Below are 18,376 nucleotides of genomic sequence, written 5' to 3'. Positions count from 1 at the left end.
CATGTCTGCCTGTGTGCTACCGGGCTGCCTGGCATGATAAGCAAGCTCCAACCAAATGCTTTCTTCTGTAAGAGCTGCTGTCTCTTCACAGCAATAGGACAGTGACTAAGACAAGACTTCAGTTCATTTCTATTACAAAGATGGCTGTGTATTCCTGCAGGGTTTTGAGTTATAGAACAGAGGCAACCTGTAACCCCACAAAAGGCAATGTGTATACTAGGAAGGACAAACCCATGTGTACCAGAAACTATCAACAGTACTCTGACCATTGGCCTGCTTGGAATCCTTGCTCTGAGACCTCACATCCTACTGTGGCATGGAGGTGCTCTGTACTAACAACTGAGCTGAATGTCACATCCCTTCCTACTGTGGCATGGAGGTGCTCAGTATTAATAACTGAACTGTCACATATCTGGGGCTGGACGGCAGTGCTTCCCTGTCTAGGTAAACTTTCCTTTAGGGTTTCTGTACTGCAAGTATCTTATGGCCTATGTTTCTGGGAAGAGATTCAGGAACATAAAAGAGAAGGGAGATTTCTAAGTATCCTGTGGCCAAGAACCAACAAGCCTGAAGAAAGCACACATCTAACTCCTGGTTCTGTCTTTGCTCAACTTACCCAGACCTTTGCTTATTTAGCTGTGACATCAGTCTTTCCCTAGTGGAAAATTTACATAAGAACTGTGAATCAGCTGGGCAGAGATGGCACACGCCTTTAATCCCAGCACTCGGGAGGCAGAGGCAGTCGGATCTTTGTGAGTTCGAGGCCAGACTGGTCTAGAAAGAGCTAGTGCCAGGACAGGAACAAAAAGCTATGGAGAAACCCTGTCTCGAAAAATCAAAAAAAAAAAAAAAAGAGTGAAGAACTGTGAATCAAATGTAATGTTCTGGCTTAATATTCTTGACTCTATTTCAACCTCTGTGTAAAGGAGCTTACTATATGACACTCCAGTACACTCCACTCTCTGTTCGCTAAAAATGCCACAAAGTAGTAATTGCCCAAAGTTGTCTCCTCAAAATTAAATTTGCTTTGCAACTCTGTTGATAAAGCAAAGTTTACTTCAGCACAGATCATATCTTAAATATAAGCCTGACATACAAATACATACACATATACAATACACAGTCATGCACACCCAGAAACATGGACACTGCCACATATAAATACAAAGACACAAAACATACATACATGACCTGAACACATACACATACATACATGTCATATACCCACATACAAACACAAGTGTATACACAAACCATACATGTACACAAAGATACACAACATACATATGCGTGTAAATACATATACACAATAGACATATACATACACCACAGACATATATATATTATAATACATACATGGTCATATACTACTCCCACATTATTTTGAGACAAAATCTGTGCGGTCTAGCCTGGCCTTGAACTTTTGGTGATCCTCCTGCCTCAGCTTTCAAGTGCTGGGATTACAGATGTGAACCATCATGCCTTCTTCTAAATTACATCTTAATGACACGTTTGTATCTTACTAATATCTAAAATTCTAAATCAAATGCCAAATGAGTAAACATGTTTATACTGCATTATGTTTGAAGGGAGGTACACAATGGCAACTTTTTTTAAAGCAGAAAATAAAACACTGGATGTGGGGTAACCAGGAACCTTCCATTTTAAGTTGCACAGATTTACAAAATGATGAATGTTCTAGAGGCATTTATTTTCTAAGATAAATTAATATAAAGACTAGAAAAGAACATACCTGACTATATATTTAATGAGTGTTTTTGAATTCTCTTTACTATAAACCAACCATCTACTCTGGAGACCCTTTCAGAAGTACTTTACTCTGTCTTACACATCTTGTGATGTCAGGGGAACAGATCTCTGTTGCCTTGGTAGGCCTAAGTCCGGAGACATCATGATTGGCACCTGAGGATGGAGGCCATGGCACCATTCTGCATCGGTCTGAGGGAAATCCCATAGCACTGGGCTATCAACTCACAAATGCCAGCATTGTTGCAGTTGAAAAGTCTGGTGGAAGTGGTGTGCTTCTCTGCACTTTGGCAGTATGTGCATGTTCTGTTTCCAGAGATAGATAGGGATGTCACCACGGGACTCCTGTGTTTTCGGAAGCTGACCAAGATCAGCCTCTGTGACCAAAGTCTGAGAATCTAAACCTCTGATCCCCACTCTGTCCTTGCAGAGGAAAGCATGAACAAGAAGCCTGACAAGCTAGCTTAGTAAAAATCCCAAGCCCTCTGTGCCTGCTCCCTGGTCATCTTATCCTCTGGATGCTCTCAGCAGTGATGCTCTGGGGTCAGCCAGGATGCTTAGTTCAGAGGATGGTTTGCAATCTACTGATAGCCTGCCCCCGAGCTGTCGATCCCCATTTTTCCTTACATGTGCTAGGCTTTGAGGCTCTGATGCAGGATCCCTGAACCTGTCACGAGGCCCCTTGAGGAAAGTCAGCCTCACCACCTTTATCAAGTATTCCACTTACTTTTATTCTATGATGGCATATGCCAAGATTTCCCTTTAACTCTCTTCCCTCAGAGGACCTGTCATAGAGTGTGCAGTCACTATGCTGATGGGATGACGAATATGGACGCCTTTTGTCAGCTCACATGCTGGGGGTTTTGTGTCATGCTGTAGCTTCTCTGTTCTCATTGCGGGGAATGGAAACTTAAACCTCTCTGTGGCCATCAACCCTGCTTACAGCAACTGTTCAGCTTTATGCTTCAAATGCTAATGTTAAAGGGACCAACAGGGTTTGTGTATCTGAGAATATTTGCCTACATATAACAATCTTATATTTGGAGATGAGTTTTTTTCCTTTGTTGAGAATGGCGGACTGGAAATGTTTTTGTGGCCTCTTGCTGCTCTAGGGTGGTATACAGATGCAGGAGGAATGAGCATCCTAGCAGCCCCCAAGATGATAGTCCTATGACTCCAAGTCTAGATCTCCTTTGCTGAGTAGTACCATATCCAGCCTGCAACCTCAGCCGGGCGGTGCAACATCCCTGTCACGATGGAGCTGCTGCTCTGGGGAGGAGGGTAGTTCTGATGAGTCTACATACCTTCGATGAGAAGCATAATTGCCAGTGATGTGTCCAGAACCGTCACAGCCAGGGGTGGGGCACCTACAAGTACAAATGCAAATGGGGTAATTTACTTGAAGGAAATCAACCCCCTGGGTAGTTGACTTTATTTATCCAAAAGACAAACTCTGTACTGTGCACCCTTGCTACTAAGAGAGACTAAGCTGACGTGGGAGCTCCCTTGCTCGTTCATGGCCATTACCACCTACAGATCCACCTCTGCCTCCTTGTTTCCCAGCACATGGACATGCGCAAAGGACAGCTGGTTTTTGTGACCACTTAGGAATCCTCAGTCTCTGAAGAACCTAGCATCCTCTGTCACTAGGCTTGTGACCCTCCAGATGGCCTTTCTCTCTCCTTAATGTTTCTTTGAACTTAGCCATAGCTAGTTACTGCAGGGCTTGCTGTAACAACAATCTACACATGACAAGATACAAACATGGAAAGATACGTGCCATGACTAAGAGCATGGCCTATTCTGAGCCAACCTTGAACAGGGATCCCAGCCATTTCCTCACAATTCTGTCCCAACTGGGAGATCCTAGAGCCCAGGAAAGGTGACAGCTGGTACCTGTGCTGGTTGGGGGAGGGACAGACCCACAGTTCTTTAGTCACGGCACCTTCTGGAGGTCTTCTCTACCTTAGACCTATTACTTTTCCATTTTGGGGTACAAAGTAGGAGGCATATCTGCATGCCCTGGCAGGGATCTCATATTAGCCATACGCTCCTCTGCCAAGTCTGTTTAAATGACAGAAAATAATTCATTTGGCACCTTAAGGCCAGTTTGCATTATTAGGGGGTTTTATAATTGTTGTTTCTCTCCAAGTAACTTCTCTCTCTCTCTCTCTCTCTCTCTCTCTCTCTCTCTCTCTCTCTCTCTCTGTGTGTGTGTGTGTATGTACCTGTGTGTGCATAGATTGGGGTATGCAGATGTGGAGGCCAGCGGACATCATCAGACACATTCCTCAGGCACTGCCTGCCTATCTATCTATCTATCTATCTATCTATCTATCTATCTATCTATCATCTACCTACCTATCTGCCAATCATCTATTTAGAGACAAAGTCTCTGACTGTCTCTGAACATACCGAGTAGACTAGGCTGGATAAAAGCCCTAGGGGTACAGCAGCCTCTACCTCCCAGTGATGGGAATATAAGCATGTGTCATCTGTCTAGCTTTAATTTTTATTTTATTTAGAGTAGGTTCTAGGGATAGTGCTATGGTCTTAATGCCTGCAAAGCAAGCACTTTTAACATGGAGCTATCTCTCAGTCTTTCATATAACTTCTTAAATACACATGCTAAGAACAAGCAGATAGTAATGCAAAACCATGCTTCTCAGAGCAATGCCATTGCCTTTCTACCACCATGAAGGTAAAATTAAGGGACAGAAGTTAAGAAAAGATACCCTTTCCATTAAATCATAGATTCAGTGATCCAGTGAACAAATTACCCTCTGTTAATGAAAAGCAGACCATGTTCTGTGTGTTCATCCCTACCCAGTGAGAGCCTGAAGCCAGGTCAAGAACAAAGGCACACATGTGCAGAGTCAGCAGATGTGTTCTGTGGTTTCCCTCTGCTTAGCAGTGCTGAGTGGGGCCCAGCATGTTAGCCAAGTATGGAAGTGAGACCAGCAGGCTCCCTGTGCACAGAATGAGGCTAGTCCACAAGCCTGGTACAGTGAGGCTGGCACACTAGTCACCCACAGATGTGTCTTCTCTAGACTGGATGGCAGTGCCAAGGAGCAGGTGGGCACATAGGAACTAGACAAGTTTCAAATGAATGAATGGCAGATTGCCACACTTGGATGCATAAACAATTTTCAGGGTTTAGAAATTTTCTAATGTCCCCTGGTGCTATGAAAGGGAATGTGTATATAGATCTCAGAGTAGAGAAGTCAGGATCTTCCATACCACATGTAAGGACAGAATTTAATTTATGGCCCGTATTAAGGGAGGAACAGAGCCAACCGAGTGGCAGGGCAGGGGAAGTGTCTGTAGAGTGCTCGGGTCCACACAGGAAATGGGGCTCTGAGATAGGCACTGGCTACAGAATGGGACTGAGCTTGTTTTACTGAGTCCTGCTTGTCAATAGCAGTGCCAGCACTGATTGGAGACTAGGGTTTGAACAGAGTGACTGTGTTGGTCTCCACTGCCTGTGTGATCATAAGACCTGCCACTTCATGGCTAAGAAGGTATTTCCTAAGTAGTGGCTCAGTGGCCTTGTTAAGTGGCTGGTTTTCCCAATGCAAGGAACTCACCTGAGAGACCATCTTAGAAGCAGTGAAAACATCCTGAGAGATAGTAAACATCGTAACAGTTCTGTCTGGAGGTGTGTGAAGAGACTTTGTGTTTCCTACCCACCAGTATTTTCTACTGTAGGGAGATTTTCAAGCTCTTCTCAATTTAAAATCTAGGGGAAGTTTGTAGTAACATTTCATTTGTATTTTAATAAATAAAGCTCGCCTGAAGTTCAGAGAGTAAAACAGCCCCACTGGCCAGCCTTACAGACCAGGCAGTGGTGACACACATCTTTAATCCCAGTAGCCACACTAGGTTGTCATAGAAACTGGGCGATAGTGCATGCCTTTAATCCCAGCCCTAGAGAGGAACAGAAAATGGGAGGAGACAGCTCTGAGTCAGTCTCATTCTGAGATTCTAGGAGGCAGGATAGCCATCTCAGACTGAAGTAGATTTAAGAGCCAGTGGCTGGCTGTTTTGCTTTTCTGACCTTCAGGATGAACCCCAATTTCTGTCTCTGGGTTTTTATTAATCGTGCTACAGAAGTTAATTTAGAGATTACTTATTTAGTATGAGTACATTCTTCACCTGTCTTTTTGTGGGAGGAGATGTTGCCTTACTCTACTCAAAATGAAAGTGAGCTGTTACAACCATGGAAAAGCAATGATTATCAGATCTTACCACCTCCACCCACAGAAACCTTTGCATCAACTTCTGTGGCTTAGGCTGTCCTTTATAAAGGTCTAATTTATCGCGTGGTTAAGAAAAAGGTTCAAAATGCACTCTTACTCCCCCAAAACAAAACAAACCCAAAAACAACAAAAAACTTTCTCACTTTCAGGGTTTTCATTGTTTTGCAGAGAAAACACCATGAGAACCGGAAGGTTGTTTCTGTTTTTCTTTTTTTCTGGAACCTGGCCAAGTGAGGCCAGCTGTTAGCCTAGAGGCTGTAGGGCTGCTGTGGCACCCTTCTGTAGATAAGATATTCTTATCTCCAGGGTAGGTGTGGGGCTAGAAGGAAGGCCCCTCTCTGTGAAGAGCAGAGGACTAGGGCAGGGCTCTGCTCTTGTCCCTGCCCTGTTTGAGCTCAGAATTGCTGAAGTGCCATTCTCTACCTGTAGGTGGCACCATTGCACAGAGAAAGGCAAGTTAAGTGGCTTCACCTGCTCTCCCCTGAAGTGGCTCTAGGCGTTCATTCCTATCTGACTGTTCAAGACTCTAAGGCTTTCTTAAACTCACAGATTTACATACAAATTTTCCAGCCCTAAGAAATCTCAATATTCCAAACCACAGTTTTCTGCAGCCTTGCGTGAGGGAATGATGATCCCTCTAAAAAAAGAACCTCCTCGCGTGCTTGTCTGCTTGGGGCCTTGGTGGTAGGAGGTGTGTGGAATCCACTTTTCCCTGTAATGCTGGCAGCAGTCCCTCTAGGAGCACATCTTCCCAGGAAGGGAGCCCACGTGGGACAATCAGAAGCAGCCTGTGCGCACAGCTTGGGTTTTGAAATCACAGAAGAGATGGGCTGGGTTTCCATGGAAACGGCCCTCAGTTCCCTTGGGGGAGGCAATGGCTTGGCTGTCAGCACTGAAGTGCTTCTAGCAGGCCAAAGGAGGTTTAAAAAGGACACTGCTCGATGACCCTTCTTCCTTTACTAATAGCTGCTGTGGACAGTAGCTCTCGGGATATTTAAGGCTTTTATGGTTAAGGATGTGAAGTTTGTTAAACGAAATGCTTGGCTTTATCAGTATATTTTTCCTTTTCTATTACCATGAGACTATGGGTAAGAACACTCAGAGAAAGGAAGTGATGAATAAGTAATCTCATTCTACACTAGCTTCTTCTCAGACTGTGAGGCAGAGACATCCTGATCATCTTGCTATAACTTGGTTTTGTGTTTGCGATATTAAGAGAAAATAATTTTTGGTCGTGCATATTGCTCTCTAGCTTAGAAGCTAGTCTTATTAGACACTGAGGAACACTGACACAAAAATAATTTTAAAAAAGTCTTACATAGTGCTTAATTGGAGAGGCATGCAGATTCAGACAAAATACTTAAAATATGAATCCAAAGGTTTTCCTAGACCGTCCATTCTGACCCCAGGGGTTGGTTCTTTTCTGTAAGGGACATTGTCTGCTGCTTACTGGAGTCTGAACCCCTGGTTCTTCTGCCTCCTGCTTTTCCATTTCTTTACCACCAAGTAAACACAGAACCTCTTTAAGAATAGCCACTGGCCACAGCTACCAGCTACCCAGAGAACATCAGACATATCCTCTAACATAGGGGAACTGGATATCAGTGTACTGAAGTAGATAATCTTAAGGTCAGGCAACTCTGCATTAGCACTTGCCAAAAAGGCAGACAATAACCACGTCTTAATTCTGACTTGAATTTGTCCTCAAGGACTCAACCCCCATTACACAGTCCCCCTGTGGTGCCCTGGAGAGAGAAATAGTGGGGACAGTTACATCCACCCATTACAGCTGTCTTCCTGGCTAATTATTCCTAAGTGTCTTGAAGATGGTTCCTCTGTATTGTCCCCACACTCTTTTAAAAAGACATATTATGAGTGTTAAGTCAATACTTAGAATTATGTTAAGGAATTTAAAGTATGATGTAAAGTAAGTATGCCTTCTGGTAAAGGGAGCTTGACACTATGACAGGCGTGTCCTCTGGTCAAGTGAATATGTGGTGTCATGATAGGTGCGCCCTGTTTAAATGAGGATGTGACATCATGGTAGGTACACCCTCTGTTTAAGTGACTATGACATCAATGATAAGCATGCCTTCTGGTTAATGGAGTATGTGGCATTATGATGGATATATCCTCTGGTTAAGTGAGTATGCACAGTGTAACATATTTTCTGATTACTGTGGGCTAAATAGGACCCCATTTCATGCCAAGGTCATGTGACATAGGCTAGCAACTCTCCAACTTAGATATCCTCTCACATCTCTTATGCAGGGGTCACATAAGTCCACATGTTCTGGTTGGGCATAGCATATGCTAACGTTAAGCAGGGCTAGCTTTCTCCATGTGACCTGAAAGGGGTCACAGTTTCAGACATATTGCAAGATACTCCCAAGTGCAGGGTCCCAGAATGGTATGGACAATGTGTGGCTGGCACAGAACCTAGCACCTCTGCTGGGTAAGACAGAGCCCCTAAACATTCAGTGGGTCCCCCAAATCCATTCAGGGAAGTACATGCAAGAATTCCTGAGTCCTCACCATAGAGACAACTGTTCACTTAAGAAATCTTCTAACAAAAGTGCCCAGGACTGCCAACCTAGTGACCCTACCTGGACTCACTGTCCTTGGGGCTGACCACTTCAGGCTGAACTGGCCCAGAGGGCTGACTTTTAGAAACGTTTGAATTCTGAGTCTGGTGTCAAACTGCAGAGAACACCAAATGCTTGGGATGATAGCACACAATGTGGGACAGGGGGACTTCAGTGTCTGAAGAATGTCAACAGATTTCCTTGACACTGTCTCTTTTGTCCCTATTTCACAGAAGCTCTATTTAAGTCAAACAGAAAACATGAAGAGAAAAACCTCTTTCCTAGTACCTTCAATTTTAAAATAAATAAAAATGTAAAAGTAAAGCCCCATCTCTGGATGCTAACTACAGTTCTGAAGTGCAATGGTTCTGGCTACAATCTTTTGCCCAGCTATGCAGAAATTCCAGTTAAGAACACTTTCTTTCTAGATAAATGTGGCTATAAAAGCATATTCCTTTTCAGCTTTTCTAGCATGTAAATAGAAATAATGAATGAATGTAAAGAAAAAATAATAAAGACAGTTTTAACTGGACAAATGTCATTTGCTTACTCTTAGGTTACAAACGTACACATTCCCCACAAATACAGAGCTGGTGATTTATCAGGAACATACATGGTGCCTGACATTTCTTAAACACATTACCTCAAATTCAAAGGAAGACAGAATCTTTCAGGAGCTTTTCAATTTGTAAGGTATTTGATAACTTTCTCTTTATTTGAAGTTCCAGCCCAGCTGTGCAGATTTGTATTGCTGACTAACTCTAACATAGCTCAGGAGATCTGGGACCAGGGTTGTGTGGGCCACCTCTTAATGTCTCCTCCCTAGGTGGAGCCCCTTTCTCCTCCAGGAACCCATTTCTCTCCCAGAAGTCCTGTTCAACTCTGTCCCCCACTGCCCTGCTTTGCTTTCTCCAAGGTTTCCTTGGGAGGTTTGGGGCAGGGGAGGGGATGAGATTGCTATTTGGAAATGCTTAGATCACTAAGTGCCAACAAATGCAGGCCCTGGGCATGGAGCAGCACCTCTCTGAATCTATGCAGAGGAGCTCCCATGCTGTCGTGAGACCCCAGAGGCAGAAAGCATTTCCCATAGTGTGATACTCAGGATGCAAGTATACTGAGAAAACCTGCACATTCCAAAATATTAGCAGACATTGGGTTAGATTTGCTAAGATAGGTAATACAGAAAAACAAATGTATATGTCCATCACTGACCCAGCCAGAGCTAAGCAGTGCACAACTAAGAGTCCTAGTCAGAATATAAAACGTTCTGTAAAGCGCATTTGGATCCCAGGCTTATGGTACAAACCACCGGGAACAGGAAATTCTTGAAGTCAGTCTAATGCTGACTGGGAGACCACAAGCTTGTTATCCACATGGTGGTAACTTTAGACATGCACTGAGTCAATCCAGCCTTCAGCCATGGACTCAACTCTGTTGGCACCACAGTGCCCCTGGTTTTAGGGATAGGGGACCCATCTCAGAATTGCCCTGCAGCCTGGTCATGGCTGATTCATTTCTGTGGGCCACTGGAGCTCAGGCTTGGCTCAAGGGCAGCACCCAGGCTGTGTGGCAGCTGGACTGGCATGCTGCATGCAGCTCTGTTCTCGTGTATCAATCATGCAGCCACAGGTCTTAACTGGAAAGTCAACTGTGTGGATCATGCTGCCCTTGGAGTCTGTGGGAAGGCACCTAACTCGGACCACTGGGTGCCAACACTGTGACCTACTGCACGGCTGGAGGGTGTCCCAGGAACATCAGCAGTGGGCTCCTGTCAGGGCGGCAGAACGTACCTAGCACATCCTGACGTCCCATTCACTTAACGGGATGTGTCCATGGGAAACTGCTGCCAGAGCACATGCACGTCCAGCAGCAGGGGACCAGCTAAACAAGAGGCGGGGCAGCCGCAGTCAGAACCCATGCAAAAAAAAAAAAATACAAAAGGTGACTAGTGCAACGGGCTCAAGGCAACAGAAACCACCATTCCTAACTTCTCACCCTCTAAGGTGAGCAAAGAACATACCACACAGCTGCTCTCACAGTGGGTGCTGGGGCTCCACATGTAACATGCAAGGGAATTTCATCCAGTGCCGGAAGGTGTGACTGGGCACAAGAGATACTCACCTTCTGCTGATTACACGGACCCTAAGTGCCGCAGTTAAAGGTTTTATGCAGGCTTTTGCAGGGTGGAAGTTTGTAAACAAAACTGCATCTACTCTACTCCACACTAACTGCATGGTCCAAAGTGTTCTTGCGGAAGGAGCAGGCAATAGTGAACACATCCAATTATCCTCAAGCAGAGTTGTCAAATATCCATAGTATCTTTCAGTCAAGGTGCATTAAAAAGGGGCAGGGAGGGAGGGGTGGAGATCCATGGCCAGAGGTTCGCATGACAGAACTCAGGTTCCCAATCATGGAAAACTGGGCCCCATTCCAGGCAGATCGACAGACGATGGCCTAGCTCATCCGTAGTGTCTTCCACCTGACCCACTACCAGCAGCTTGCGCTTGTTCACACATCAAGTTCAGGGTGGAGAGCATTTCAGGTACATTTCCCAAGGACACAAAGGCTCAGCGTGTAGGAGAAACCTACCTCACTGGCTCCCACCCAGACTCTGCGACGGATGAATGAGGGAATGCCGCATGACTGGCCACTGCTCAAGCAATTAGAACAAATGGAGGCACTGGGAGTTAGCTCTACTTCCCTGGCCATAGACGACTTAACTACCCCCCCCCCTTCAGCTAAAGGCAGAGAGAGCTTGAGTCACCTAAAATCAAGCTAGTTTCTGAAGACTTCTGGCCCCTGCCTTTGGAAAACAGGCAGGTTCTCTGGGATAGCAGAGGGACAACCGAGTCACCTGTTGAGTGGTATACCTGGCTTTCCTTTGGAACTAAATTGTCACTTCTAATATTTAATCTGACTTTTGTTTGATGAATTTTCTATGCTTGTGGGTCATGTATTTATTTATTTGAGAATTTTACACAGGGTCTTGCTATCTTGCTAGAACTAGCCTCAAACTCCAGATCCTCCTGGTTCAGCCTCTGAGTGCTGGGGATAGCCATGCATCACCACATCCAACCAGGATCCTTTACCTTCCCAAGTCCCTTTGTTGGCCTCACATAAAACCCCAGGGAGTTAACTGTTTTCCTACTGTCCTGGACTCTGGGCCAGCTGATGTCTTCTGCCTAGATCCCGTCTCTCTGCTTTCTTCTTTCTGCCTTCATTTAAATCTTGTTTTTCGTTTAGTTTCTACCTTTTAGTACCTTAGCATGAAAAAATGTCCACCCTTCTACCACAAAACCTACTTCTCTCCCTGGTCTTAAGACAATTTGTTTCCTCAAATCAGTAAGAGTTTCCACAGACTTGGTCTTACAAGATATTTTAGAAATAAGTCAATCAAATTCCTTATTTTACAGGAAAGGAAAAAGATCCAAATGTATGGATTCCACAGCAGGTTTTACAGAAAGCTTTCTACCGCCCTCTCCTTTTCCGATGTTTTCTTTGATTGGAATCTTTTTGTTGTTTCTTTTGGTTTTTCTTTTTGAAACAAGGTCTTGTATCCCAGGCTGGCCTTGAACTTGTGATCTTTCTGCCTCAGCCTTCCACATTCTGAGGTTACAGCTATGTTCCCCACGCTAGGTGGTGAACCTGTTTTCTCAATGTCTGCCCCCATCAGGGCTTCACGTCCCTGGTCCTTATTGCAGGTTTTGGGTGCGACTCTCCTGCACTTTCATGCCCTGACTCCCACAGGCCTCTCAGGGCTTATGGAATAGGGAGGGTGAGAGAGATCGTGTTTCCCTTTGCATTCTAGGAGGGTGAGCCAGAGAGCTGGAGTCAAGAGTCAGTGCAACTACACTAGAGCCCATTCCCTAAACCTGGCCTGGGTGAGGTGTCCCCCACGGTGTGGAAAATGGTAGGAGAGAGGCAAGAATAAGGACGCAGTGCTAGACTGGGAAGAAGAGGAAGGGGAAGTGAAGGCAGAGTTGAGAAGCTGCTGAGTGCTAAGAACACACAGGACTGAACGCTACTCTATGGCCTCCCCTGGGACCTTTCCCAGGCGTGGCCAGAAGGCAGAGGCTATTACAACTCCACTCACTCTAGGGATCAGTCCCTTTGCCCAGAGAGAAGGTCAAGGACCCTTCTCAAAAATTCTAACTTCCAGAGGTCCCTTGACCAAACATGGATAACCCAGGGACCTAGGTGTGGAAGACCAGGTATTCTCTTCCTAGGGACACTCAAGAGAGTGGTGTCCACTGTGGGACCTGCTGGGAAATGCAGAGCTTCTCTCATCCGGGCTTTGCTGGAAGAGAAGACAGGGAAAGAGAGTGCACAAAGAACAGAGAAGCTCACACGAACATAAATGAGGCCATGGCAGACAAGAGTGGGAAGCAGGACTTGCTGAGACTCAGGAACCAAGATCATGTCTGTGCCTGACACCTTCTTCCATGCTAGACTGCAAAAGACAGCTGGAGTCACAGCAACTTGGACTTGCTGCCCCTTCCGGACCCTGCCAGGGAGAGGAACAGGTAGGACCTTGTTCCCAAAGCCCAGGAAGGTATAAGGACTACCTTCCTGGTATGCTGCTTGACCCGGAAGTACTAGGATCATTTAGTTCAGAGGAAAGAGGACTTGGGGGGGGGGAGGTACTGTCACAAATATGTCTGAGAAGCAAGTCTCAAGAGAAGGCAGATCTCCTGCCACTTGCTTGCAAGACCTAGCTAAGCCTTTCAGAAGAGAATTCTGACCTTGGATGACTAACATGGAGGGCAGTTTCTCTCCCGGAGGCATAAAAAGACACATTGGTGACTTCAAAGAAGCGTGAGAACCCCACAGAATGGTGTGAAGTGTCACCTAGCAGTGACCTCAAAGAACTTCTGGGCTGGGACTCCAAGTGTGTTATCAGCATGAGACAGCTGATCACAGCAAATACACATCTATGGAATGCTTTCGGAAGCCCAGGGAGTTCTGGTGTCGAATAGTAGATATGTATAGGACCCTTTGATGGACATCTGGAGGAACAGTCACTGTTAGGGGAGAGTCCCCAGAGTTGGTGATTCTGTCCTTTTGACCTTCTCTTCTAGTAAGCAATCTTCAGTGGCCCCTAGGGTAAAGGCTCTCCCCCTCTACCATCTGTGGTACACCTCTATGGCTTCCAGGTGCATACTCATGTGGGAAGTTGTCATCTGTCCTTTCCTTCTATGATGTAGCCCCTGAGGACAGGGCTGAGTGGTGCCATCTCCCACCTGGTTCCATTTTTCCCTCCTGCCACAGTGGCCCTAGGTCTCTGAAGCAAAGGGAGGTGGGAAGTGTACTGAGCCCCTCCTTACCAGGACCCACCAATTTCAGGGCAGCCACTAGGCTCTTGTTTTCTGACTTGCAGACCTAACCTGAAGTGCAGGCAGTCTACGCACTTAGGGTATAACCTGTCCTAATGTCCTTCCTGTTCTCTATTGGACTGCAGGGAAGTCAGGTCATGGTGTACCTGTCCCCTCCATAACTGAGTCACATCTTGCTTCACCCCTGGCTCTTTCCAGGGAGAGCCTTCACTACATATCTTCTAGAGATCTGTGCTCCGTGGGCCCAGTATGCTGTCCCCCAAGCCACTTTTGCAGGAGAGGTAAACTGAAGGCCATTTCTCCATGAAGCAAGCTGGCTAAGCAGTAAGGCTATTTCACTGAATTCTGGGATGGCTCCTGGTATTTAGGTCAGGGGCTGGGCTGGGCTAGGCTGGAGGGCTCAGTTTCTGCTTTAAGGACTGTCCAGAAAAGCAGAGTCTACTCACAACTTGCCATGTAGATGGCAGGCTGTAAAGTCTGTCCAGTCCAGGGCCTGGACCCCTGCAGAAACTCTATCTAGACTTTTACGTCCATTGGTCTTGTGGAGCTCCCAGTACCATGGAAACACAGACACACCTGCACAGGCCTACTTAGTGTTGAAACGTCACATTGTCAGTGTGGAGATTTTAGCTTTACATCCATATTTACATGCACACCAGCACACAGGATTGTAGGTAGGGCCATAGAGCCAGGCTACTCTGAATTGCCAACTAGTCAGTTCTAACAAGCATTCTTGTCCTCAAGGGTGAAGAGCATGGCAGGGCAGAGGAAGCAAGCTCTGTGAGAAGGATGATGGCAGGAAGTCAGTCAAGGGGGGCAGATGTAGAAAGCAGCAGAGTCTATAGGCTCTGGGGGAGACGGAGAACCAGGGGAGAGCAGCACTTGGGCAGCACTGAGCTTGCAGGGTCTCTGTGCAATAAAAGTTTAGTGATTAAATATAGATATCCTCATTAATGCAAACATGTTGGCTAGGGCCTTTGCTATACACAGCCTTCATTGAATTCACTATATTCCATTAATATGAGAATCTCAACTGTTCCAAATAAAAAAACATGTTGTGGGTTGGCTGACACGGCAAGTATGAATATTAACCATATCTTTACTTACTGACCCTTTAATATCTTTGGATTCTACTCTTAAGAAAATAATTTCAAGATGTGGCTGCCCCGATATGCATATGAACAGAAATGTCACTTGCCTAATACCGAAATTATGCCTCTTAGGAAAGGAATCTCATTTTTATGATTTGTCTTTATGTAAGCTATAAGGGAAAAATAGGTATGACAAGGTTGGGGGAGGAAAGAGAAAGGAAGGGAGAGAGGGAATGAAGGAGAAGAGTCCTGCATGACTGGGAAATTCACTCAGAAAATAAGGCTGAGTGACAGGTCAGTGCCTGCACGGGGTAGGCCTCAGGGCACCCTCTCCCCTCAAGAGGCTGGCAAATGTGGCTAGCCTGAGAGAAGGCTCTGAAAGCCCTGCTGCAGTGGGGGCGTTCTACATCCTGCCTGTTCTGTGCACACTGTGCCAGGCTAGGCCTGCCCTGAGGCTGCAAAGAGAAGCAGAAAAAAGAGTGAGTTGCTATGGCAACCTGGTTGCCAGGCTTCCAGTTTCCTCAGTCATCCCTGTGGTGCAGGCTCATTCTACAATGTGCAAGGTTTTTGTGTTTTCTTTTAAAGGCTAGATCAGGTTCCTAGGTGCTGAACAGCCAGCATTGAAGGGATCGGGAGGTACTCGGAGGATAGGTGGCCTCATATCCCTAGGAGGGTGGAGCCATTCCAATGAAGTGGGATTACTTCACTGTGTGTTATAAGGAATGTGTATAATGGGGAAGATGCACAAACACAAAATTCATTAACACAATCCTGGGCTCTGCAGACAGGCCACCAGGGGAGTGTCCCAGCACCTCGATTCAGAGATCAGGTGGCATTCTTGTGCGAAGTGTGGGTTAAAACCGTCTGCTGCACTTCTCTTTGCACATGTCACTATGCCTTCCTTAAAGCACGCACACTGGAGTTCTGTGTGTCTGGTAGCTAGAGGACTTTAAAAACGGTCCAGGGAATCAGTGAACGGCACTCTGGAAACTGCACTGGGAGGATAGTCTCCTGGGGCCCAGGCCTCACCCTCTCATCCAGCGGGTGGGCCACTCTAGGGTTATTCTTCTGTGCTGGCTCACGTGTGTGTGTGTGTGTGTGTGTGTGTGTGTGTGTGTGTGTGTGTGTGTGTGTGTGTCTATGCATATATCTATACATGTCATGTATTCATGCTGTATGAGCACATGTGTGTATGCCCTAAGGGTAGGACCACGATGAATCTGAACTGTTTTGCTCTAGAGGGACTACCATGTGTTCATACAGATCAGCAGAGCCTATTGTGGACAAAGAAGGAGACCAGCGATATTTCTTCCTCTGGATATGGAGGACTGAGTTAGCGTCCCACCTTTGTGGAAAGCAGTATAACAAATAATGAAGTGCAATGCTTACCTTGGAAAGCCATGGCCTTTGATAAATCACCTTTCTGGGATAGTTATCTGCTTGTGAAATGATTTACAAGGTGGAGGAACCATTCACCCAGTCAGAAATGGGCTTTCTGGTCATCTTCACAGCCTTCCTGTCTCACCCACTCTGCCTTCTGCCACAGGGCCACAGAATGACAGGAGGGACACACTGAAAGTCAGCTGTGTCACCTGGTACCCACAGAGGAGGAGATGGACATCTCAAAGGCCCACATGAGCCACCTGGACCAGGGCTCTGTCTGCCCACCAAAAAGCCATGGCTGCCTTGCTTCTGTGTCTTGTTAACATGTTTTTCTTGTGTAGAACAAAACCCTAAGAATTTGTACAAATAGAAAACCAGATGATTTAAATGTTCAAACTAAAACTTTCATTTTGCCCAGGAAACATTCTCAATACCAAAATGATCCTCAAAGTGCCAGAAGAAATTGGAGCAACAGTGCATTTCTGAGCTGGCCACCAGCAGAGTTACTATAGACGGGCTGAACCATGCTCTCTGTTGGTCTGAGGCCACAGCACTCTCCCTGATGATCATGATATAACCTCCAGCCTCTGCAGAGAGACAGACACATGTCCATCTATTTGGCCCCACAAGATCTTGTGAAGCTGGGAGCAGATCTTATTACTACTCTTTCTAGATAAGAAAACACATTCTGAAAGCTTCATCCACTTGCTGAAAGCCCATGTAGCCAGGGAAGATAGAGTCTGAGTTGAGGATCTCTGAATCTCTTGTTCTTCATTATAGAATGAGGACCTGGGCCAGCTGAGCTGCTGGCCTATCATGCCCAGAAGGCCACTCTCTCAGCTACCTCTCTCCTCATCAGGCCCAGCAGAAACCACACATGTACATAACTACTAATCACACTAGGGGTGTAGACCAAGTAGAAAGGAACACTAAGGAAAGAAGAATTAGCAAGTATAAGATGCTGAGGCTATCTTCCCCAGAGAGTCCCAGGCTCTGCAGTGACAGCACAGCTCAGAAACACAAGAAGAACTGAAATGGGTTTTGTATGAGGAATGCCACAATACCGTGTAGCTTTATGTTACTAACAACCAACTACGGTGGTAATGGGCTAGGCTCTGGAAGGGGCCAAAGGCAGGCTGAGACAAGTTAGTCCATTGTCTAATAGGCTAACCTTCAAGGCGGGCAGGCCTCATTTAGAATCTACAGAGGTGGAAGTCAGATACAGAGTTTCTCAATGGCTCTAACACTGGGAGAAGGGGCTCTGATTCACCCTGATCCACGGGGAACAAAGGTGCCTCAGTTTCTACCATGTTCTCATCCTAAAACACATGCTATCCAAAAAAGGAAGAGAAATGAAGCAAGAATTCAAAGTAGTCTGAGAAATAAAGCTACGACAGAGAATAAAGATGATCAAAATATGCCAGTTGGGAAATGTTTCTGAATCTGGGGTGGGGTGGTGGTAAATGAGGATTAGATATCAAGTGAATTTGACGGGCTGATGGGCATTTTTATTTGATGATCTTAAACCTGATTTGCAAGTCTGATATAAGAATTTTAAAATTGTACCATATTAGACAAGAGCGAGAAAAAGACATATTAGGAAATGGAATTCTTTTATCTTTGAAATATTTTGATCTTGGTTGTTGAAGTTTCAAATGCAAAAAGTTTTATGTCAGTCCTTGTTGGAATTGGGTTAAATTTTAAAGTGTTAATAGTCTTGGTCATTTTTCCCTGATATTGCCTGACCCCTCCCTCCAAATAATTTCAGGGCTTCTTCAGCCTGGTCCTTCTATTACTCTGGGCAGGTTCTGGTCTCTCTGTGTGGCAACCCAAATTCCCTGAGTTCATATACACTGGGCATCAAGTGCTGTTCCAAGTACTGTGTAGACATCTCTCATTTGGTCTTCATGGTATCATTCTGAGTACTGTGTAGACGTCACTCATTTGGTCTTTATGGT

At 45.6% G+C, this 18,376-nt stretch overlaps 1 protein-coding gene across 18 annotated transcripts in view; it reads right to left on the bottom strand.

Moving 5' to 3' along the window:
- The window catches only part of Myt1l (myelin transcription factor 1 like), a 394,778-nt gene that overhangs the window by 33,841 nt on the left and 342,561 nt on the right, over positions 1 to 18,376 (bottom strand). For 17 of the 18 annotated variants that reach the window (XM_026785931.1, XM_026785930.1, XM_026785939.1 and 14 more), the window contains one exon: positions 3,072 to 3,134. The exons of the other annotated variant lie outside the window; for it this stretch is intronic. In XM_026785931.1, coding sequence (XP_026641732.1) covers positions 3,072 to 3,134 — 63 coding nt within the window. The remainder of the gene's footprint in view (positions 1 to 3,071; positions 3,135 to 18,376) is intronic. 18 annotated transcript variants of the gene reach the window in all.

Source organism: Microtus ochrogaster, linkage group LG3 (assembly GCF_000317375.1).
Source record: "Microtus ochrogaster isolate Prairie Vole_2 linkage group LG3, MicOch1.0, whole genome shotgun sequence".
NCBI classification, from domain to species: Eukaryota; Metazoa; Chordata; class Mammalia; order Rodentia; family Cricetidae; genus Microtus; species Microtus ochrogaster.
This window is presented reverse-complemented; position numbering and strand designations above follow the sequence as displayed.